This window comes from Gopherus flavomarginatus, chromosome 9 (assembly GCF_025201925.1).
Source record: "Gopherus flavomarginatus isolate rGopFla2 chromosome 9, rGopFla2.mat.asm, whole genome shotgun sequence".
Classification (NCBI taxonomy): Eukaryota; Metazoa; Chordata; order Testudines; family Testudinidae; genus Gopherus; species Gopherus flavomarginatus.
In genome coordinates, this window is record NC_066625.1 from 349,640 (window position 1) to 371,918 (window position 22,279).

Below are 22,279 nucleotides of genomic sequence, written 5' to 3' on the forward strand. Positions count from 1 at the left end.
CTGCACCTGATAAATGCCCTGGGCACAGCATGTGGTAGAAAAGCCAATTATTAGAACTTTGTGTTGCTGCTGATCCTCTGATAGAGAAGCAAAGATTCTTCCTGAAGGCTGGCCTGATGGATATATGAGAGTAAAAACTGAAGTTCAGAGATACAAACCAACCCCATTGCTTTAAAAATGAAGTTACTGGGGCTAAGGTCCTCAAGCTGAACATAAACTCATGGATAAATATGCTGAGTGCTCTCAAGTCAGGGAAGGGGGTAAAAACCCTTGTCATCTCTGGGATAAAAAATAAATGGGAACTGAATCCCAATATACTGAGACCTCTATTCTATTGAGCCAAAATGTAAAAGGTGTTTTCATCCTTTTGCTGTTCCTGTGAGATGGACAGGGAAGTTGATGGTTTGGTGGCATGGAGTGGTACCGTACTGGAGGAATTATCAACTCCACGTCACCTCAAAGACAAACAGTAGTCTCCAAATCGGAAGTGGGAGTTGAGAAAAACAGCCACAATAATTGGTTCAGGGATCAAGTGCACCTTTAAACATTGTTTGCAAAAGGAAGAGGGCCATGAGGTCATAGATGATGATCTGTGCTTCTGCCTACAGGATCTGGATGTCTGCCCACCGAAATAAGAAGGCTGAGACAACTTCTGGAATTTGAATGGTGCTTTTCTTTTGAAGGGCTGTCAATAAAGGGCCTGGGATTTCAATATTAACTTGGAATTCTCTAATTTCTCCTGTGTCTCATCTGTGCAGACACCAAAGAAATCTAGGCCACTTCAAATGGGTTATCTTGCACCTTTTATGGACAAACCAGAACACTTTAGACAGCCAGCTCATCTGTTGGTCTGTAGTCACTACTGTTCCCAAGTGGCTGTGTGCCTGAGGCATCACAAGCAGATTTTAATGAATGCCTCTGCGTCTTATAAATCAGGCATCAAGTCTTCCATGAAATTCCTTAAGCTCCTCAGGAAGATGGTTCAATAAAACGAGATCGTCAGAATATTACAGTACAACCTTGATATGACGGACAGCAGTCTTACAACCAGTTATACAGATTTTCTCCATCAAGGGTTGGGGAAAATCACATAACAAAAGTGAAGAAGAAGAAGAAGAAGAAGAAGAAGAAGAAATTGACTTTTATTTCTCATCTAGTATCTTTAATGCACTGGAAATAAATTTGCAGTAGTCTGAAAAAGAATAAAGTGATGCACGGCACCATACTGCAACTTATGCATTCAACCTCTTGTAATTTTGAAAAGTTCAATTTCATGAACTTTTTATTTTATGAACTCATCTGTCTCCAACTGGTTAGTAAAATAGAGATTCACTAGTTCATACAGAGCCAGCAGAGGTGAGAGAGGAATCTGACATCTGGTGCAGAAGATCCATCTTTCCAGGGTGGTTTTTCACTCTGATCCATCTATTACTTGGGGTCATTTTATGCAATTTTCCAACCTCCGACTTTTCATTTGTTTCAGAAAAGAAAAGCAAGCCCTCCAGGAGAGACCTAGTGTAATCAATCTGCCTTCCAGCAAGCTGTCACGATGGAGACTAGTGCTACTTGTAAATCCTTGTCCAATGTCCACAAAGCCTTCATTGATGACTGTAGCCAATCTGACTAGTAAGTTCAGTTCCAAGATGCCAACTAACTTACAAGTCGTTTCTTGACATCTGGAAGCATCAAACCAAGTGCATTCACAACTCTGGTGAGCAAGTCTGGGAAGGATTTAGCCTTTCCAGGGTGACACCAACGATGTGTGTTACCACACCCTCTGGGGAAGAAGAGTTGTTTGGATTGTAGCCCATAGCCTCTTCACAGGAACATGCTCTTAATTATCTGAGAATTTGGAATAATCTTTTAAGGGGCAGATATGCTTTGGTAGGCTTAGAAGCTGATCTTACTTGGGTTAGCACAATATGGTGGGGAAAGACTAAGAACTTGCCTCTTATATTTTAGACCCCAGGGCTGTGTTGCCCAGGAAGGTTAGCTAGCTAGAGAGGACAGGTGCTGAAAAGACAACGTGGAAATCAGTGGGTCCCATTAAGAATGCAAAGAAGGTGGAGCTTTAAACCCTGACAAAAAGGGTTATACCAAAGTAATCTATGTTGAAGGGGAACAAAGGGAGGCATAGTTTTAGGAGTAGTGAACTGAGGGCCCTCCTGAGCCTAAAACTCTGTAGCATTTAGATGGGAATTCTTTGCTCCAAAGGCATCCTCAGAATGGGGCGGGGGTGGGGGGGGAGAGGGATCATATTGGTCTTGGGTTTGGCTGACCAGGAGATGGATCTGGACATGGAGAGAGCAAAATACAGTCCTCCAGTTGCAAAGTGCTTCTTGTCAGGAAAGGATATGGACTGTTATGCAGCGGGAGACCAAAAACACAACTAAGTTTAATAAAGTGGTAATAATGGTGGTCTTTAACTACTTGCATATCAGTTGGTTAAATATCAGCCCATGTAACCAACTCTTCACTGCATAAAAATGTATTGATGTAAAATACTAACTTTAATTATCACTGTATAAAAAACTATTTGCTCTTAAAATCACTCCATTGCTAGTACAGAAAAGAAATTTCTGACCACTTAGAAGCAGATAAATCAGAAGATGTGCCGCCTCACTGTTGCGAAGGTACATGGACCCATCCTCCTGACACACTCATAAACTGTTCCAAAGTAAGATGAAATCCACTCTCACCCACACAATCACAGATTCCAAGGTAAGAAGGGATCACTGTGATCATCTAGTCTGACCTCCTATATGACGCAAGCCATAGAATTTCCCCAACATAATTCCTAGAGTAGATCTTATACAAAAATATCCAATCTTTATTTAAAAATTGCCAATGATGGAGAATCCACTGTGACTCTTAGTAAACTGTTTCAGTAATTACTCTCATCATTAAAAATTTACACCTTATTTCCCGTCTGAATTTGTCTAGATTCAAGTTCCAGCTACTGGATTATTCTATATCTTTGTCTGCTAGATTGAAAAGCACATTATCAAATATTTGTTCCCCATGTAAATCCTTACAGATTTGTAGAGACTTCTAGTCATTTTCCACAGATTTCTGGGCTGTAGTGCTATCTACAAGCATATCCAAAGAGCAGAATCTTCTCAAAGCTGGATTTTCACAACTACTGTAATTTCGCTCACATTTCCTGTCCTTTACTAAAAATGTTCATCCCTTATATATGTACAAAATATTCAAAATCTTTCTGATCTTTAGAAATAAATGTCATATTTGAATGTACAATGTAATGCTAAGTACAAAACAACTAGTTATCTATTTTACATCCATTTTACAAACTGCCCCGTTATTGTCAAATTGCTAAAGGCCTCTCAGACCTACATTCTCATCTTCAATTTCAGCCTGACTTCAACCTTCTTTAACTAGTGAGTTACTCCTGGGAGAATTCTGTGCCAAAAAATTAAAAATTCTGCAACAAAAAAAAATCTGTGCACAATATTTTCAAATTCTGCAAAATTCTGCTTATTTTGTGTGTCAAAACAACACAATATAATCACACTAGTTTCAATTATTTTTGGTCATTTATTTCAAAATACCTGTCAATAAGCATGTCTGTAACAATACAGACAAGAAAAAAGACTCAGGATATGTTTTTTGACAAACAGATTCCTTACTAGGCATATTAATAAAGAATTCTAAGTAATCACTCATTTAAAGTAAAATACAGAAGTGTATTTCCCACACCCCTCTGAAGTAATGCAAAGGCTTGGGAGAAACAGGGATAATGGAGGAGCTGAGGGAGAGGGAAGTAATTGCTGGGAAGGAGCCTGGGTGTGAGCTTGGAGAGTGTTGGTATGGATCGGAAAGTGTGGAACAGGTTTTTTTTGGGGGGGGAGTAAAGGTGTGTGTGTGTGTGTGTGGGGGGGGGGAATTGTTAGGGAGCTTCCGCCATGCAGACCCTGGCTGACCCCTAGCCTTTCCCATTCAGTCAAACACCCCTTCTACCATCCCCATGTGGACCTGTGCCTCCCTCCCTCCATAGCTCTGCGCCTCCACTCCCATTCAGCCCCTGTCCCAGTCGGTCTTCTCTCACTAGACATTATGAACCCCCATCTGAGCCCCCAGCAGCACCACGGTCTGTCTGTCTCACGACCTGGTTTAACAGTCGCTGTGAAGAAGGCAGGCTCTTTCTCTTCCCTAGCTGGCCAGGAGCCGCTGCTGCTCTGTTCTAGTCACATAGCGCCCTCTGGTGGGCAAAAGGCAGAACTGAAGCAACTTTCTGGCAGAAGTTTTTCTACACGAAAAATTTAAAATATGCACAGCTCATTAATTATGCATGCACACAGTGGTGCAGAACTCCCTCAGGAGTGGCGACTAGAACCAAAGTACACAGCAATGAGATTACACATGTGTGTTATTAGTGATTTACACACTGAGATCTGATAGCCTGTGCTCTTACATAAAAGTTTGATTAGCAGCACCCTATCATCTTGTCATGAACTACACACCAATTACTAATTTGCAACATTTCAGGCAAAGAAATGGTTTAAACATCACAATAACTGATTCATAAGCATACTTTCCACTCTATCAAAGTCTTTAATGAAAATAGTGAACAGTGTGGACCCAAGAGAGACATATATCCTCCAGTTTGTCAGCAAGCCATTGATATCTACTCTATGAAAACAGGCACATAACTGGTTCAAAGGTTATCTTATAATATTTCCATCTAAATTTCATTTCCCTAGTTTGTTTATGAAACTGTCATATGCGACAGGGTCAAATACTTACTAAAGACTGTATATATTCTACTTACTGCTTCCTCCCTATCCACTAGGTCAGTTAACTTATCAAAGAAGAAAATAAGTTTGGTTTGACAGGATTTGTTCTCGATAAATCCATGTTGGCTACTAGAGTCATCTCCTTATTATCCTTTAGGTTAGAATAAACTGATTGTTTAATAAATTGTTCCAGTATCTTTATGGGTATCAAAGTTAAGCTAACGTGTCTATAATCACCCAGCTTTCATTTTTATAGCTCCTACGTTTGCCCTTCTCCAGCTCTCTGGTACCTCAACCTTCCTCCATTAGCTCCCAAAGACAAACTGCTAAAAGTTCAGAGATTGCGTTGGCTAGTTTCTTAAATACTTTAAGGTGCACTGCATCTGGCTCTGTCGATTTACATACATTTAACTTATCTAAATATTCTTTAAACTTGTTCTTTCCCTATTTCGATCTGAGATACTTTCCACATTGTGAATATTAACTGTGTTAAGCATCTGGCCACAATCAACTTTTTCTATGAATACTGAAGCCTCATAAAAAAACAACAAAACAAAACAACCTTCACTATTAAGTAAATGGATCTATGCTTTCCTTTTTCTAATATATTGATAGAACCTTTTTTTATTGCCATTTCCCCCCCCCCCCTTACTCATTCAGTGCTTTAGCCTTTTGGATTTTGTTTCTAATACGCTTTTCTTTTCTTTTGTATTCAGTGTATTCTTTTGTACAGCAATGGCATAGCTCAGTTTCAGAATTCACAAATTGTAAACTATGGAATCAAGACAATGCAAAATTAACATGACAGGATTTAAATAAAACATCTATGCACCTGACAAATAAAAGCTTAATCAATAAATAAAAGTGACCCAGAAATTCCCATAGATACAGATCTCGTGCTCCTTTTAAGAGATTTGCAGAGCATGTCAACAGAAATGGTCATGGGTGTGGTATAAGAACCTAAACAAATTAACTATATGGATAGTCTGTAGGAATTGGCCTGTTCCAACACATATATTCATATTACATAATCTGAAAGGATTTCTCTGATTATGGTACTGCAAACACCCCTGAATGTTCTGTTAGCATAAATAAGACTACCAAAGAAAAAGAAAATAAATGCATATCTGTTCCCAAGAAATGAAACCTCATACTTCCTGCTAAACTATATGGGATTCTCTTCAACCTAAAGTATTACACAGTTAATTTACTCTTATGATACTAAAGGTTCGATTGGTAAATTGCAAAGCAAAATTAAAACAGAGCTTCTCTAAATATAACTAGTACATACCACTAAAAAAGCCTGGCATGTTTCTCAAAGCGTAGCCCTATAAGACAGCACCGATAGATTGCCAGGGTTATCCCCAGCCCTGCCTACCCCTTCCAGCCCACATACTCTAGACACCTTTACCCCAGATTTCCCGTTCAAACTTTGTGTTTCCTGATAGGATTTTAATTGGGGTAGCGATATAGAGAGAACAGAGAGGGTTCAGAGTGCTAGAACAGGGAAGCGTGTGGCTGTCTTAGGAGAAAAAGGGGGCATACAGAACCATTCGCTCACCTGACTGGACCTTAGGTGACTCTCTCGCCCTGGACCCTGGATGAGGTGGTAGTGGTAAAAAGAAGAAACCTCACTCTTGCCAAGCCATCACAGGGTGGGCCGGGTTCCCCCCAGAACAAGCAGGTCCCAACCCCACAATCCCCCTTGGCTAGTCTAGGGAGGGGCCCGGCCTAGCCCTACCCGACCGCGGCTGGAAGCAGAGCCGATGTGGCGAGAAGACAGGGACCCCCACGGCCCGCGCGGGTTGGGCCAGATCACGGGGGTCCCTCTGTTGGTCTCACCTTGTCCGAGTCCAGGTCGGGGTCGGCTTGGCAGAGGCGGAAGAGGAAGGACTTGGGGTCCCTGCAGAGCGTCTGCCGGGTGGTGAGGAAGCAGGTGCCCCCCACGTTCAGCCGGACCCATTTACCTGGGACCCCACTAGGGGAGGGCCCAGAGCTACAGCGGCGGCAGGGCCCGCCTGTCCCCGCTAGGCCGAGGACGCCCATGGAGGGAACCGGGAACTCGCAGTGATTCTCCGCCGCCATCCTCGCTACAGCGCCGGAAGGGTCCAACCCGGATAACGGTCCCCTGCCCCTCCCGCGCGCACACTCCTACCGGAAGTATTCCCCACTCCCTTCCCCCGGAAGTGGGCAGACAGATAGCAGTCCTGCTGCCCCTGCCCCTGCCCGGTAGTTCCCAGTCCATAATGGGGTAGCTGGAAAGGCACGTCCTGGAGACTCACCGCTCCCACGCCAGGAAGTGTCCGCTCGGAGTTCACCCCTCCCTCACACTAACGTGACATCCGAGGAAGTACGCGTAGACAGCGCTTGTCCTTCGCAGGGGCCGGAGGCTGCACCTACCCCCCGTTTCTAGCGGCTCACGGACAGGCGCGCGGCGCAGAAAAAGAGGCGGGAGCCTACGGCCTAGGACCGTACATGCTTTTATTAAAAGACTGTCGAGCATAAATGAAAAATCATCATCCAGTCACTAGCTACATCTACAGCACAGAGAGCTGTCGGGCGGAGAACAAACATTCATTAAATTATGAGATATGATTAAATCATCGACCAATAGAAAATTTATAATAAAGCCAGAGAAAGGTGTAAAATAGTTTACAATAATTATTCACATTCAAGGCTGTACATCAATACATACAACACCATGGCCCCGAACATGAATTCAATCCAAATAATTCATATATTAGAATTTAAATAAACACAGACTGAACTAGAGGCCAATGCGAGCCAGCAAATAACTTTATAAGAATAAAAATACAAAAATGTTTATCCTAATAGCACTGCATTATTTGCTTCTGTTTTTGTTTGCTTCTTAGTTTTTGCTTTTTCTGTACATCACAGTTACAGCTACAAACCAGGTAGAGAATATTACACACGTTATAACTGACTGCCACCAATCTGAAAGACAGCTAACATCTATCAAAATTGATTATAGTTCCTAGTTTGTTTGGTTTTTTTGTTAGACAGATACAGCAGTTGAGAGTTCTGCCGCAATTTAGGAGACTACCATATCCAATCAAACTCAGTACATAAGCTTTTCAAACAGCAACTATCCCCATTCACTGTCACTCAGACAGACTAGACGTGCATGCTTCAGACCGTTTAAGAAATGGTTTTCCATTTCTAAATTGTTCACTGTTTATAGCTGTGTTTCTTCCAAGACAGTGCAAACAGTTTATATGGAAATGCAGTTTACCAGTTTGATTATAAATTTCCCATTTTAGCTGAAAATACACTGCTCTGGGTCAAAGAGAAATACTCACCTGCAAGCTGACTGAAGGAAGTATCTATAAACAGACATTTTCTGGGCCATAAGGCAGTGCAGATGTGATTCATAGTTTAAATTAGTAAAATATTGGCCTAAAGACAAAATGGTTGAAGTATTCACCAAATGCTTCAAGTAGTATAAATACCACACCCATGTGAACACATCAGTTCTTTTTAAAAATACCAGCCCGAGGAAGAGAGTTGTGTGTAGCATCCCCAAAGCCCAGCTTTAGCAAATCATGTACATCCTTTCCCCAGCTAAAACAATAATGAATGTCTTAGTCTGAGTAGTTTCCTGTGGAAATAACAGAAAATCTCATCATAGATGTAAACAATTATAGCTATGTGGTCCAGCTGGAATACTCAAGCTTCCAGTCAGGATTTGGGGTGAAAGAACTTCATTATTTAAGCTACTGCCTTCTTTATGGACACAAATGTTTTTGAGCCCATAGGACCTATGTTTCCAAAATATCTATATGGCCCTTCACAAAAAGACTCCTTGGTCCAGCATGAATAGTAAAAATTTGGAAGTGCTGAGTATTATATTGCTCATCCAGCCAGAGTTCTTCATAGCATTTGCGTCATTTAATATCCCCCCACTTCACCCATACAAACACAGCCGCATACACACTTTCAGTGTTTGTCTTCTAGATTGCAGGAGACATACATACATCTATTGTCTATATTTTAAAATTGGGGATTTTTATCACTGATAATTAAACTTGGATTTCCAAAGTCAACAAAAATGAATAGGAGAAATTATTTCTCTTCAGTCTGTGAGGGCTAAGTCCACAGGATCTTTTGAAAGTGCTCAATATGGAAGGTGTCAGTATCCAACATACCATCCTTCATATATCACATCACAAAAGCTGAAGCATGTATATAATACTTTTACTCACCCCCGAGGAATTTTACTGGAACTGTATCTAGCAGAACTGCTACACAGTTCAATAGCATTATGGGACAATAGCAATGCTGCATAGTTCTCAAGATGCCTTAAAGACTCCAACTTTGTTAGTACAGCACCTCTTAAAACTGTTGTGGTACACTGCTCATGATAGCTACAAAAGATCCTCTAAAGCAGAAAAACAATGCTTATGTGAGCTATAACTTAACTGTCCTTAAAATAAACCCTGCTCAGAAGAGGGCTTAGGACATTGCTTTATCACTAGTTGCCTCAAACTCTCAGCCTAGCCAAGGAATCATGAACATGCCCTGATACTTTCAAAGCTGTACAGCAGACTGGGCTGGGTCAATGTCCCAAGGCAAGAAAAAGGTGGGTTAAGTATCCTTTCTAGCACCAAACCCACTGCCTTTTCTTCAACAAGATTCCATTCAATGGAAAGCAGGCCCACCACTAGAGTTGAGTACCCTTCTGGGAGTCTGATCTCAAACTAAATGTCTCCTAATCTGAATCTCAGCCACCCAGATTCACAATCTTTCTGGAAATCTTGGTAATTGTAGCTGGGAAAGGAGAGTGAATGAATCAGTAGACTCTACACTCCTTGCCCCAAATATCTTCAAGAACAATGAGGCTGTTAATGGCCAGCTACTCTGTCCCCTCTGGAGATCATACGATTACAGTAATTAGACTTCTAAATGGCCTGCTCTCAGCCCTAGAGCAGGCCATTTAGCACTTCTCTATGCACTCTTCTCCATGCATTTTAATGAACCGCTGAGGGTGCTCCTGCACAAGGCATTCAACTGCTTTATCCATGAGGACATCCCTACACTGAGATATACCTATACAATGCAGGAACCACTCCACCACTCTACAGACATATCAGGAAATGCTATGAACTTATAGTACATAGCACTTCCTGATATGTCTGTAAGCAGGCTGCAAACATGTGGACTTTACCCATTCCACATGAGAGCTTTTGCCTTATCCCATAGTCTGAATCTTCCACTACCATACCCCTATCCACAGGAAAGGGACTGAGGGAAGCCTCTCCCAGAATAGTTTTGGTTCCCTCCTCCAAGTGCAACAGCAAGGAGCAGCCTTTTCTAGCCTATTCTCTTCACTGGAGGGGAAACATGGAGATGAAGTAGTTTCACTTGACTTGCTCTCCTCCAATAAAGCAGAGATTAAGGACAGCAAGCCTTTGACTCAGCTTTTGCCTCCTTCCACTGCAAAAGGAGTCCATTCCTCAGTGAAGGTTTGTGAATTACATTTTGGATTGCGTCCAAATAAACTGAGAAGTAGAATGAAAAAAATATTTTTTGGAAGCTGATTTTGTTATTTGTGAGGTTTCACCTACTACAGAAGGTAGTGCTAAATATAGTAACTTGTTCTAGATCGAGAATAATAGCTAAAACTACTCAACTTTTTTCATGGGCCATAACCCTACCTGCTGAGCATGGCTTAATAACGAGGAACATGAATATGCAGAGGAGACGGAGCTTAATGCAGGAGTCCACCTGGAGAAGGTTCTAACTGCAATATTGTCATTTTTAAAAGAGCAAAGTACCCCACAATGCAAACGCCCAACTTTGCAGGCTCTCACATTTACTATATACACAGCAATGACTGCAATCATTCTTGCTTTCTTTCTCAAGAGACCTTCTTTGCGTGAAAGTGTGTGTCCAGGATCAGATGTTATAGAGACAGTTTTTAAAAATGCAGCGGGCCGAAAGAGAAGATATTTCTGAATGACAAGAGAGGGGTTGCTAAACTATTTGTTACAGAAAATGTGTTTAGAGAAAGAATAGGATCATGTAATCAGCTGAAATAAACAGGTTTATGGATGCTACTCTAGCCTCTGTTCAAATCAGTAGAGTCATTGCTAGACTCCTTAACAAGCCACCACTTTGCAAAGCTGTGTATTGCTTGGAGATGCAAGCAAAGTAACAGCAGTAATATGTTTGAGCTGCTGTACAGCTTCACCATGACCAAGCTCTTCTACAAAAGGCAAGAATAGTACCTGCCTATAGCATAGTGCTACAGACTTGTAATCCAGAACCTGCTGCACTGCTTCAGATAGAATTGACATACAGGTGACGTGGATAGCTTTGGTACTAACAGGTATCCATTGCCACAAACTCAAAAAAAGCAATCCCATATTATCTTGGCTGTGATGTTGGCTATGGAGTTAATATAGTTGTAGAAGTCCTGTGTTACTCCAAGAACTTAGTGGCCAATGGTTTGCCTTTGGAGTAGGGGTGAAGTCACTTTCAGACTAGCATCTGATTTTAACAGGAGGAATATCCTCTACTTTTCTCTTTATGCTAGGAGCCTGTGAGGCACTGCACCCCCTCATCCTCCCCCCAAAAATATGACCATGCATGTTAGTGAATTTGTTGCAGAGTATTGGTGTGGATTCTTTACTACAGGATCTAACTGCACACTGGTACTTCTTCAAGAAGAATTAGGAGGAAAGTAGCAACTTACGCAGACTCTCCTTTAAGGATCTGAAAATACTGACGTATTGAACTGTTACACAACAGGCCTTTTTAGGTGCATATGGGAAATCTAGCATTGCTTGGTTACTTCCAGGATATTCAGACTAACCACAAAAATGGAATCCACCAATGGGCTTGACACAACAGCAGGGTGATCTTCCTTTGAGGGGGACTGAGGGTGGGGGAAGAGAAGTACTTTGTACAAAAACAATTCAAGTGGCAAAGAAGCAAAAATGAGACACATTTCTGAAAAATGGATGAGTGAATAGATGTGGTATTTATACTGCTTTAGACATGAGGGAGGAATGTCTTTGTCCAGGCATGGGCATGGTCTTTCCAGGGGATCTGGTTACCCAGAAGCACAGGTATATGGAAAACACTATTAGAGAAGTTACTTTTAACATGTACAAAGCAAAGTCTTTGCTGTGTCACAGGAAATGTTTGACCACAACAATTTAATCTGAAAAGGATGAAGCAGACCGATATGAAACAAACATTTATAGATATGACTAAAGTACCATACATTTTCTCCTTTGAGTCAACATTTTCATTTGAACTTCCAACTATTCAGATTAGTGTATAAGCTTATTGTATTTAAATCGTTTAAAATATTTTCAGAATTGCTAAAAGGTCTGCAAGTTGTTTGGCCAATGACCAGGACAAGAATATTTGTACATCTCATTATACAAAGAGAGAAATCAAGTCATCAATTGTACATCAAAGTTTTCACTCTTCCTTCTCTACCCAAGTAAATAGGTTGGCCCCACTAAAATGCACAATACATGCATACCCTGGAAAGAAAGCTACTTGCCCTCATCTTCTGAAAAGCTGAAGAGTCTAATTACTACCTCAATAGTAACATTTTATACTAACTGGTTAATTTAATTTAGTTAGTATTAATTAAAAGCATGCTGGTAACTTTATTGTCCCTTGATTAAACTTGTAAATGCCTCAAATTAAAATTCCATGTTTAAAATTTTATGAACTTCAAAAGCCAAAATTTCAATTTTAGAAATTTCAGTGCCATGTTCAGCATTTTACTTTCTTACAACTTGTATCATCGGCGTCTGACTGCCAGACACATACGTCTGATTTACTCACATAATTATAATAAGTACCACGGAAGTCCTGCAACCAGAACTATATTAGGAGTTATGCAAGGGTGCAACTGACCTGACTGTAAATGCCAGATACCAGTTAGAAAAGGAAAAGGGGGCGGGGGAAAGAAAGTAGAGTGGAGGTGGTGGTTACACCTCAGCAGAGGCATTTAAAAGCTCCCTGATGAAATACAGTTTAATGATAATCTGAAAGTCACAGAAATAATCCCAGCCCCATAAAGTGCAGGACCGGTACATGATCTGGGCTGTGTGCGGTTGATCAGTTTTAACTGATCTTAAATGAAGCTCGTAATGCAAAGTTTATCCATTAGTTTGCAGCAGAAATAGAGCTGAAGTGCACAAAAGCAAGATCCTCACTTCAACGATATGCATGTGGAAGCCTTAACAGAAGCACAAAGAGCAAGCAAAGCGACCCTGAATTCCATTTGTGTTTGTTGTTTTTAAAAAAAACAAAATATTTCAGATATATGCTTCCCCTTGAGATGGATAATACATGGGTTGGGAAGATTCCTCTGATCGGCTGCACATGGAGTTCTAGCAGCAAGTAGGGAGACTGGGACATTTTGGATGAGCTTTACTATTTAGCAGCATTCTGATGGTATCTGTGCCGCCAAACTTCATGTATCTTTTTGCACCATTTATGAGCATTCCCACTTGGGTCCATCAGGTAATATGTCCTGTTAGGCTACAAGTAAATAATAGTTTAATGACTATTTCAAAAACAGATAAAACAAGAAACAGAAAAAACCCAAATATTCTACTGGTAGCAAGAAAACTAATGCAGAATTAAGTGATTAAAAATCTGTTCAGGAACATATCAATTGTAGTAATACAGCAATGTACATTATTTCTGGATAACTGTACAGTTGGTAAATGACATTTTTCCATTTAAGATATGTAGACTGATTAACTGATACAATAAGTCATTGGCACAATTTTAGTCAATTGCAATATGCAAGAGCACTTTGACTATTTTTCAGAGACTAATATGAAAATCAAACTCTTGAAGCATTTCTTTCTATAATACACAACCCATTTAAAGTTTATATTTCTTTGTTAAAAAAAATTTCAATCCTCTCTCTTCATAAAAACACACTAATACCAGCAGCCTAGCGTTCATGAATAACTAAAAATCTTTGTAGTACACAGGCAATGAAAACATTTCTATCAATAAAAAGTTCCAATAATTTATTAAAGAAAATTGATAAAATTTTATTAAGACTTTTGGGAAAAACCCTAAAGATAGTCACTTACTGTATGAACAAAAAAGGTCTTAAAATTCTTGGCTTCTGGTCGCAGCTCTAGTGACCATGGAATTTCTCCTTTCAGAACTTTGTTGACAGGATCCACATAATAGAGATGGGGCCCTTCAGTGAGCAATAATTGGCGTCGACGAGCAAACAATCCCTGACAAGGAGAACAGTAGCAGCAACACCAAGTGTTTCAAGGCAAAGAAAGAAATGAATATTATTATTAGATCTATTCTCTCAGAGCTCTGGTGTGTGTGTTTCTCACTTCCCCCTGCCCCACAACCCTCTTAAAGCATGTGTTTAAGTCATAGTGATGTCAGTGGGCTTTAGCAATTGCTTATATGGATGGACCTATCCTCCATAAATTTATCTAATTCTCTTTTGAACCAATTTATACTTTTAGCCTTCACAATTTCCCCTGACAACAGTTCCATAAGTTGACTGTGTGTTATGTGAAGTACTTTCTATGTTTCTTTTAAATCTGCTGCCTATTAATTTCATCAGGTGACCCCTAGTCATTGTGTTATGTGATCACCCTAGCCTACCTGCTTGCTGACACACACACACACACACACACACACACACACACACACACACACACACACAATTCTAAGTGATTGGTGAGGCATGATTTCCCTTACAAAAGCCATGATGACTCTTCCCCAATCATGTTCATGTGTGTGAAATATTTTTAACTATAGTTTCAACTAATTTGCCTGATACTGAAGTTAGGCTTACTAGCCTGTAACTGCCAAGGTCACCTTTGGAGCCTTTTATAAAAAATCCAGTGTTATATTACTTACTCTTGTTTGATTCGTGTGTGTTTTTTTAAAGCATTACGCACTCACCCTTTTTAAACTAACATATTTGGAAGGTAATACCAACAAGACATTTGTATGTGCATACAACCTTAGCAGTCTCAGTCACACAAAGACACTAAGTCCTGTACAAGTTGTTAAAAATAAGTTAAAAAATGACTAGACTAAAACATCACTAACTTTACGTAAAAAGTTTGCCCCTTCCTCATCTGTTCCCCTTCTTGTCCACTCTCCACTTGGTCTTTGCCTACATCATATGTAACTTGCATTGTAAGTAATTTGGGCAGGGACTGAGTTGGCCTGTGAAGCTCACATAGTACTGTATAAACAATTTCTGCTTCATGACTATATTCTTGTATGTGTCTCAGTGCATTTCTGCTTAAGTACCAACATAACCAGAATTTTAAATAGTTTACCTTGTGACACTGTACCCCATATTCTTCACAGTGATATTATTAGGATATGATTATGGCATAAAATACATAATGATTATGCAAGCTAAGTCATGTGAGGTGTCATTGGAAAGGGTATAATTTACTTAATATGATCATATTTGTATGCATGTACCATTTTTGTATCTGAAGTTAAGAATATTGACAATGTATGTGTATTACAAATGTGTTTACACCTGGGGAACGCCCACTAGACAAGATGCTTTCATTCTAAAAAGCTGGGTGGGGAAGGGCCATTACAGAAAACAATAGGCCTTAGAAAAAGCTTATCTCCAACCTGGGGGCCTTCCTGAGGACGCTGCAGACAGCCTCTGAGTCATGGCTGCTGTGACACTAAAGGGACATATGACCAGGTCACTTGGTGCTGGACTCCATCTTGGGATATCAGTATTTTTCCACTGACTGGCGTGGGAACCAAGCATTGAAACAAAGGGATCCCGCCATATGGAAAACTATATAAGGCGAGGGAATGATGATATCTTGGTTCTTCACTGACTCCATACCCAAAGAGACTCCTGGAAACACCAAGGAACACACACCCGAGGAACTGAGGAAAGTGCTTGACCCAGGCTAAAGGGATTTTTAGCTTGTGAATGGAACGCCTGGAATGGAGGTTAAGGATAACCTAGGCATGGCCCAATATCTAAATAAATACTTTGCCTCAGTCTTTAATAAGGCTAATGAGGAGCTTAGGGATAATGGAAGGATGACAAATGGAAATGAGGACATGGAGGTGGATATTACCACATCTGAGGTAGAAGCCAAACTTGAACAGCTTAATGGGACAAAATCGAAGGGCCCAGATAATCTTCATCTAAGAATATTAAAGGAACTGGCGCATGAAGTTTCAAGCCCATTAGCAAGAATTTTTAATGAAATCGGTAAACTCAGGGGTTGTAGCGTTCGACTGGAGAATTGCTAACATAGTCCCTATCTTTAAGAAAGGGAAAAAAAGTGATCCGAGTAACTATAGGCCTGTTAGTTTGACATCTGTAGTATGTAAGGTCTTGGAAAAAATTTCGAAGGAGAAAGTAGTTAAGGACATTGAGGTCAATGGTAATTGGGACAAGTTACAACATGGTTTTACTAAAGGTAGATTGTGCCAAACCAACCTGATCTCCTTCTTTGAGAAGGTGACAGATTATTTAGACAAAGGAAATGCCGTAGATTTAATTTACCTCGATTTCAGTAAGGCATTTGACACGGTTCCACATGGGGAACTATTAGTTAAATTGGAAAAGATGGGGATCAATATGAAAATTGAAAGGTGGATAAGGAACTGGTTAAAGGGGAGACTCCAACGGGTCGTACTGAAGGGTGAACTGTCAGGCTGGAAGGAGGTTACTAGTGGAGTTCCTCAAGGATTAGTTTTGGGACCAATCTTATTTAACTTTTTTATTACTGACCTTGGCACAAAAAGCGGGAATGTGCTAATAAAGTTTGCAGATGACACAAAGCTGGGGGGTATTGCTAACACAGAGAAGGACCGGGATATCATACAGGAAGATCTGGATGACCTTCTAAACTGGAGTAATAGTAATAGGATGAAATTTAATAGTGAAAAGTGCAAGGTCGTGCATTTAGGGATTAATAATAAGAATTTTAGATATACATTGGGGACACATCAGTTGGAAGCAACAGCGGAGGAGAAGGACCTTGGAGTATTGGTTGATCACAGGATGACTATGAGCTGCCGATGTGATACGGCCGTTAAAAAAGCTAATGCGGTTTTAGGATGCATCAGGCGAGGTATTTCCAGCAAAGATAAGGAGGTGTTAGTACCGTTATATAAGGCACTGGTGAGACCTCATCTGGAATACTGTGTGCAGTTCTGGTCTCCCATGTTTAAGAAGGATGAATTCGAACTGGAACAGGTTCAGAGATGGGCTACTAGGATGATCCGAGGAATGGAAAACCTGCCTTATGAAAGGAGACTCAAAGAGCTTGGCTTGTTTAGCCTAACCAAAAGAAGGCTGAGGGGGGATATGCTTGCTCTTTATAAATATATCAGAGGGACTAATATTAGGGAGGGAGAGGAATTATTTAAGCTTAGTACCAATGTAGACACAAGAACAAATGGGTATAAACTGGACACTAGGAAGTTTAGACTTGAAATTAGACGAAGGTTTCTAACCATTAGAGGAGTGAAGTTCTGGAACAGCCTTCCAAGGGGAGTAGTGGTGGCAAAAGACATATCTGGCTTTAAGACTAAGCTTGATAAGTTTATGGAAGGGATGGTATGATGGGATAGCTTAATTTTGGCAATTGATCTTTGATTATCAGCAGATAAGTATGCCCAGTGGTCTGTGATGGGATGGGATCTGAGTTACTGCAGAGAATTCTTTCCTGAGTGCTGGCTGGTGAGCCTTGCCCACATGCTCAGGATTTAGCTGATGGCCATATTTGGGGTCAGGAAGAAATTTTCCTCGGGGCAGATTGAAAGAAGCCCTGGAGGTTTTTCGCCTTCTTCTGCAGCGTGGGGCATGAGTCACTTGCTGGTGGATTCTCTGCAGCTTGAGGTCTTCGAACCACAATTTGAAGACTTCAGTAACTCGGACATAGGTTAGGGGTTTGTTAAAGAAGTGGATGGGTAGGGTTCTGTAGCCTGCTTTGTGCAGGAGGTCAGACTAGATGATCATATTGGTCCCTTGTGACCCTAAGTCTATGAAGGTGTATGTGGAGGAGATGAGTAGCTAGGAAGTTCCCTACCTGGAACCTTCCCATGCAGGGCTGATCACAGCATCTGCATGAAACTGCAGCTGGGTGTGTCCCTATCTGTATGTGTGCTGGTCAAAGTGCAGGCTGGTCACAGCAGTACAGTGTAAAGGGAACCCAGGCTGGTGGGTCAGGGGGGCTAAGCGGTACCTCAGTTCCAGGTGGCACCCCGGGAGGAACCCATCAGAAAGCTCATCTATCAAAGTTCCAAGAGGACTTTAAAAATAAAACGGCTGGTTATATAGACATTGTAGCAGAGCAACGTCCTTTTCAGATATTTTCACTCCCTGCACAGAAGTGAGCAGTCATAACAATGGACTTTAAGAGAAAATGCAGAGTGACATGTACGTAGAGAATGACTGGGGTGAAGACACTGCATTTGTAGGCAGCAGAACACGACAACTAACGGGCCAGTTAAGTGACAACAGCCTGATATTTAAAATATCTAAATTGACTTTAATGCCACCTCTGCCACCCTCTACAGAGTAGCCCTAAGTCAGATGTAGGATAGAGGGAAGGAAAGCGGAGTTGCTCTAAGAATGAGAGATTGTTTCATTCTACCTCAGAAGGATTAAAAACTACAGTTAGGACAATAATGACTTACCAAGAGTGTAACTTTTTTTTTTTTTTTTTTTTTAAAGGAAGGATATTAAATTTGTGAAATGCTGTTTGCTAGGAAATGTTATGACATGTTTTATAAAAGGAACAATAGATTTGGGACAGAGCTAAAAAACCTATACAAATCAGGGAACTCCAAAGACAGGTTCTTTAGCAATACATCTCTCGGAGGTGCAACTGCAAGAACAACAACACTTTACATCATATTAGACAGGATAATGAGACTTACCTTTCTTTTATCTACTGGACCCATTTTTAGTATTAAGTTGTTTTCTACAAACTGGTGCCTAACAAGAAAAAAAAAAAAAAAAAAAGAATTATTGTCATTACAGAAGCACCCCGGTCCTCTCTCCCCACAATGTAACCACAACTACCCTAGTTAGTGTTTTCTTTTAAATCTATCTAGGATACTTCTAAAGATCCACTGCCTTGGAATCTTTACAAAGTTCTAATCTCTCTCTATAGGTCTCCCCACTGTGTTCATGAGTCATGCATATAAAACTTTAAATATTAGATGAATTTCAACCTCTTCCTCCTACTCCGAAATGATTTGCTAGGATATCAGGAGGTTATAATTTATTTTCAACTTAATTCCTACCGTGACAAGACTGATGGATTGCACCTGTTATTGATTGTATAATCTGAAGACAATGGTGCTGTGGAGTTGTGACTGAGCTTAATTTAGCTTGAAGAGCTTCTATTATTGGTGCCCATCTATGAGAAGCAAAGAATCATGCTGTTTTCAGACCCCAGATTAATTTTACAGAAGTATCAGATAAAAAAGCCTCTCTTTATTGGTTAGCTGAGTTCATTTGATATGGAGTCAGAGAGAAAACACAACCCAGTATTATATATGACTCTCTCTCTCTCTCACACACACACGTCATTTTTCAGATTATCACTGCACATTATTCTTAAAGTAGTACTAGCAAAAATCTTTAGTCAAGAAAAGCATAATTACTAATGAAATCATTAACTGTTCAGCTACTAGGATTCTGATAAAGATGAATATGAACCAAGGCAAGAATGGATGGTTTACTGTTTTGTAGATTCCTTATTACAGCACAAAAATCACAGATCAACCACTTTAAACACCTTACCATGGATTTCCACCAGCCTGTTTTGCCAGTAGTAGTCTCTTCTCATCTTCAGAAAACTGCAAGTCCAACTCAAAGGAGTTATTGTCAAGATCATGAATGTACTGTTCTATATTCCCTGATGTTTGTGGGTGACTTGTCTCCGGGGCAGACAGTGAAGGGGAGGATGCCGAACCAGAAACTTGCATGCAACCAAATTGACTCAGGAGATTGTCATACTAAAGAAGGAAAAATTATTAAAACAAATTTTAGTCACTTGTTTTAATAAAAAGCTATATTCAACATTTTTATAGAAAACACTGAAAAGCTGTTTTTAACTCTAAAAGTTTTACTGCTGATTTGCTACAATGATACGCTCTAAAAAATATAACCAATTAATTACTTGATTTGTAACAGCAAATACATCACTGTCACAAAGTTGGGTTAGAGATATCAGTATGTTAAGCAAAAGCTATAAAACAGATCAGGTAATTTATTACTTGTGTACACACATGACAGAAAGCCAGTCACGTTTCAATGTCATTCAAAATGGAATTAAAAACAACTCAACACCCTAAGTATTTGGAAGCAGTGGATCTTTAATTTTAGGAATGTTACTAGATCATACATTGTCTTTCCCACCTCTAGCTTTTATGGTTGTGTTCTGTTTGTCATGATCTAATACAAATAATATTTAACTCTTGTACAAATTTTCATCCATAGATCTCAAAGTACTTTACAAAGCAGAATAAATATGAGGTCATCCACTTCAATTTTGATTTGTCTCCAGGAATAATGCTTCCATAATCTCTAAGATTATTCCATATCAAAACACACATCTTATTAGGAATTTTCATTTGCCAGTTTCATCTCACTACTCCTAGTTATTTGGCCTTATTATTTGTTAAGCATGCACCATAACAGATGAGCTAAGAGTACCTCATAAGAGGTGTAACAACAGGTATGCTCTCTTGCATACTCTGGAACTCTGGGAGATATAAAGGGGTAGAATCCACAACACTACTTAGGTACCTAAATCCCATTTTTAGGTGCCTAGATCCCCCACTGTGATCCACAAAACTCCTACTGAATTCTGTAGGTGCCTAAACTCACTTGGCGCCTAAGTTTGTGTCTCTAGACATATGCACTGCTGCCTCACTCTAGGCATTGGACACCCATCTCTCACCTGAGCCCCAAGGGAAGACAGGCATTAAGATGCCTAACTTTGATAGTCACACATAGAGGGTGCCTGCTGGATCAAGCCCCCTTCAAAAAAAAAATAAAAATTGAAGAGGTAGTTGGCTGCTGCCATGGCCCACCTTGTAACTTTTAGCCCAGTGGTTACAGCACTTGCCTAGGGAGAGCCAGGTTCAACTTGGCTCCCTGCCAGAGCAGGAAAAAATTTGAACAGGGTCTCTACCCTGTCTCCAGAGAGTGCTTTAACCACAAAACTGTGGGATATTCTGATGTGGGGGCTCTCTCAGTCTCTCTTGTTGAAGCTTTGCCCTTGAGGATAAAGACAGAGTGATTGGAGCAGGGAGACTTGAACCAGGGTCTCCTGACCCCTGAATGAGTGCTCTGACCACTAGATTACAGAACCCTTCCTTGTCTGTCTCTGTCTGTCTGTCTCTCTCACTCAAAGAAAAAGTGTTTATCTACCGTGTACCATATAAACAGGACAGACTGAGGTACTCTAACCAATGGACTAAACGTTATAAGGTAAGCAGTTGCACCAGCACCTGCAAAATGGCTGGTGGCAGAGGTTGCACGGGACGAGATAGGTGCCTAAGTCATTCCCACAAGAACCTACACAGATGCCTAAGCCAGGAGTCAGATTCCTGTTCATAGATCTCTAGCAGATCTAGGTGTCTTCCTGCAGCCTGGATACAAGTGCCTGCCTCTGAGAAAGGAAAGGGGCTTAGAATAACTGCCTCTCCCACTGGCTAGACCAGGCAAGGAGCTGCCTAGTGTGCTGTTTTTTGTTGATTGCATTTTAAGGTGCCTATCTCTCCCCATTCATTGGATTATAAGGTGGATAGAAAGCTGGTTAGATCATCAGGCTCAACGGGTAATGATCAATGGCTCCACGTCTAGCTAGTTGGCAGCTGGTATCAAGCGGAGTGCCCCAAGGGTTGTTCCGGGGGCCGGTTTTGTTCAATATGACAAAAACAAATCATGTCAAACAAATCTGATAGCTCTCTTTGATAGGATAACGAGTCTTGTGCCTAAGGGAGAAGCGGTACATGTGGTACACCCAAACTTTAGTAAGGCATTTGATATGGTCTCGCATGATATTCTTATCAACAAACTAGGCAAATACAATTTAGATGGGGCTACTACAAGGTGGGTGCATAACTGGCTGGATAACCGTACTCAGAGAGTAGTTATTAATGGTTCCCAATCCTGCTGGAAAGGTATAACAAGTGGGGTTCTGCAAGGGTCTGTTTTGGGACTGGCTCTGTTCAGTATCTTCATCAACGACTTAGATATTGGCATAGAAAGTACGCTTATTAAGTTGGTGGATGATACCAAACTGGGAGGGATTGCAACTGCTTTGGAGGATAGAGTCATAATTCAAAATGAACTGGACAAATTGGAGAAATGGTCTGAGGTAAACAGGATGAAGTTTAACGAAGATAAATGCAAAGTGCTCCACTTAGGAAGGAACAATCAGCTTCACATATACAGAATGGGAAGAGACTGTCTAGGAAGGAGTACAGCAGAAAGGGATCTAGGGGTTATAGTGGACCAC

At 40.6% G+C, this 22,279-nt stretch overlaps 1 protein-coding gene across 7 annotated transcripts in view; it reads right to left on the reverse strand.

The window, feature by feature from the left end:
* The window catches only part of PDPK1 (3-phosphoinositide dependent protein kinase 1), a 142,864-nt gene that overhangs the window by 38,178 nt on the left and 82,407 nt on the right, over positions 1–22,279 (reverse strand). For 4 of the 7 annotated variants that reach the window (XM_050967646.1, XM_050967641.1, XM_050967640.1 and 1 more), the window contains 4 exons: positions 19,552–19,766; positions 18,681–18,738; positions 13,853–14,005; positions 11,917–13,283 (listed from right to left, as the gene is read on the reverse strand). In XM_050967646.1, the coding sequence (XP_050823603.1) occupies positions 13,176–13,283; positions 13,853–14,005; positions 18,681–18,738; positions 19,552–19,766 (534 nt within the window). In that variant the 3' untranslated portion in view covers positions 11,917–13,175. Of the gene's footprint in view, positions 1–6,596; positions 6,856–11,916; positions 13,284–13,852; positions 14,006–18,680; positions 18,739–19,551; positions 19,767–22,279 lie in introns of those variants that run through there. The other 3 variants (XM_050967644.1, XM_050967643.1, XM_050967645.1) reach the window with 2 other exon arrangements.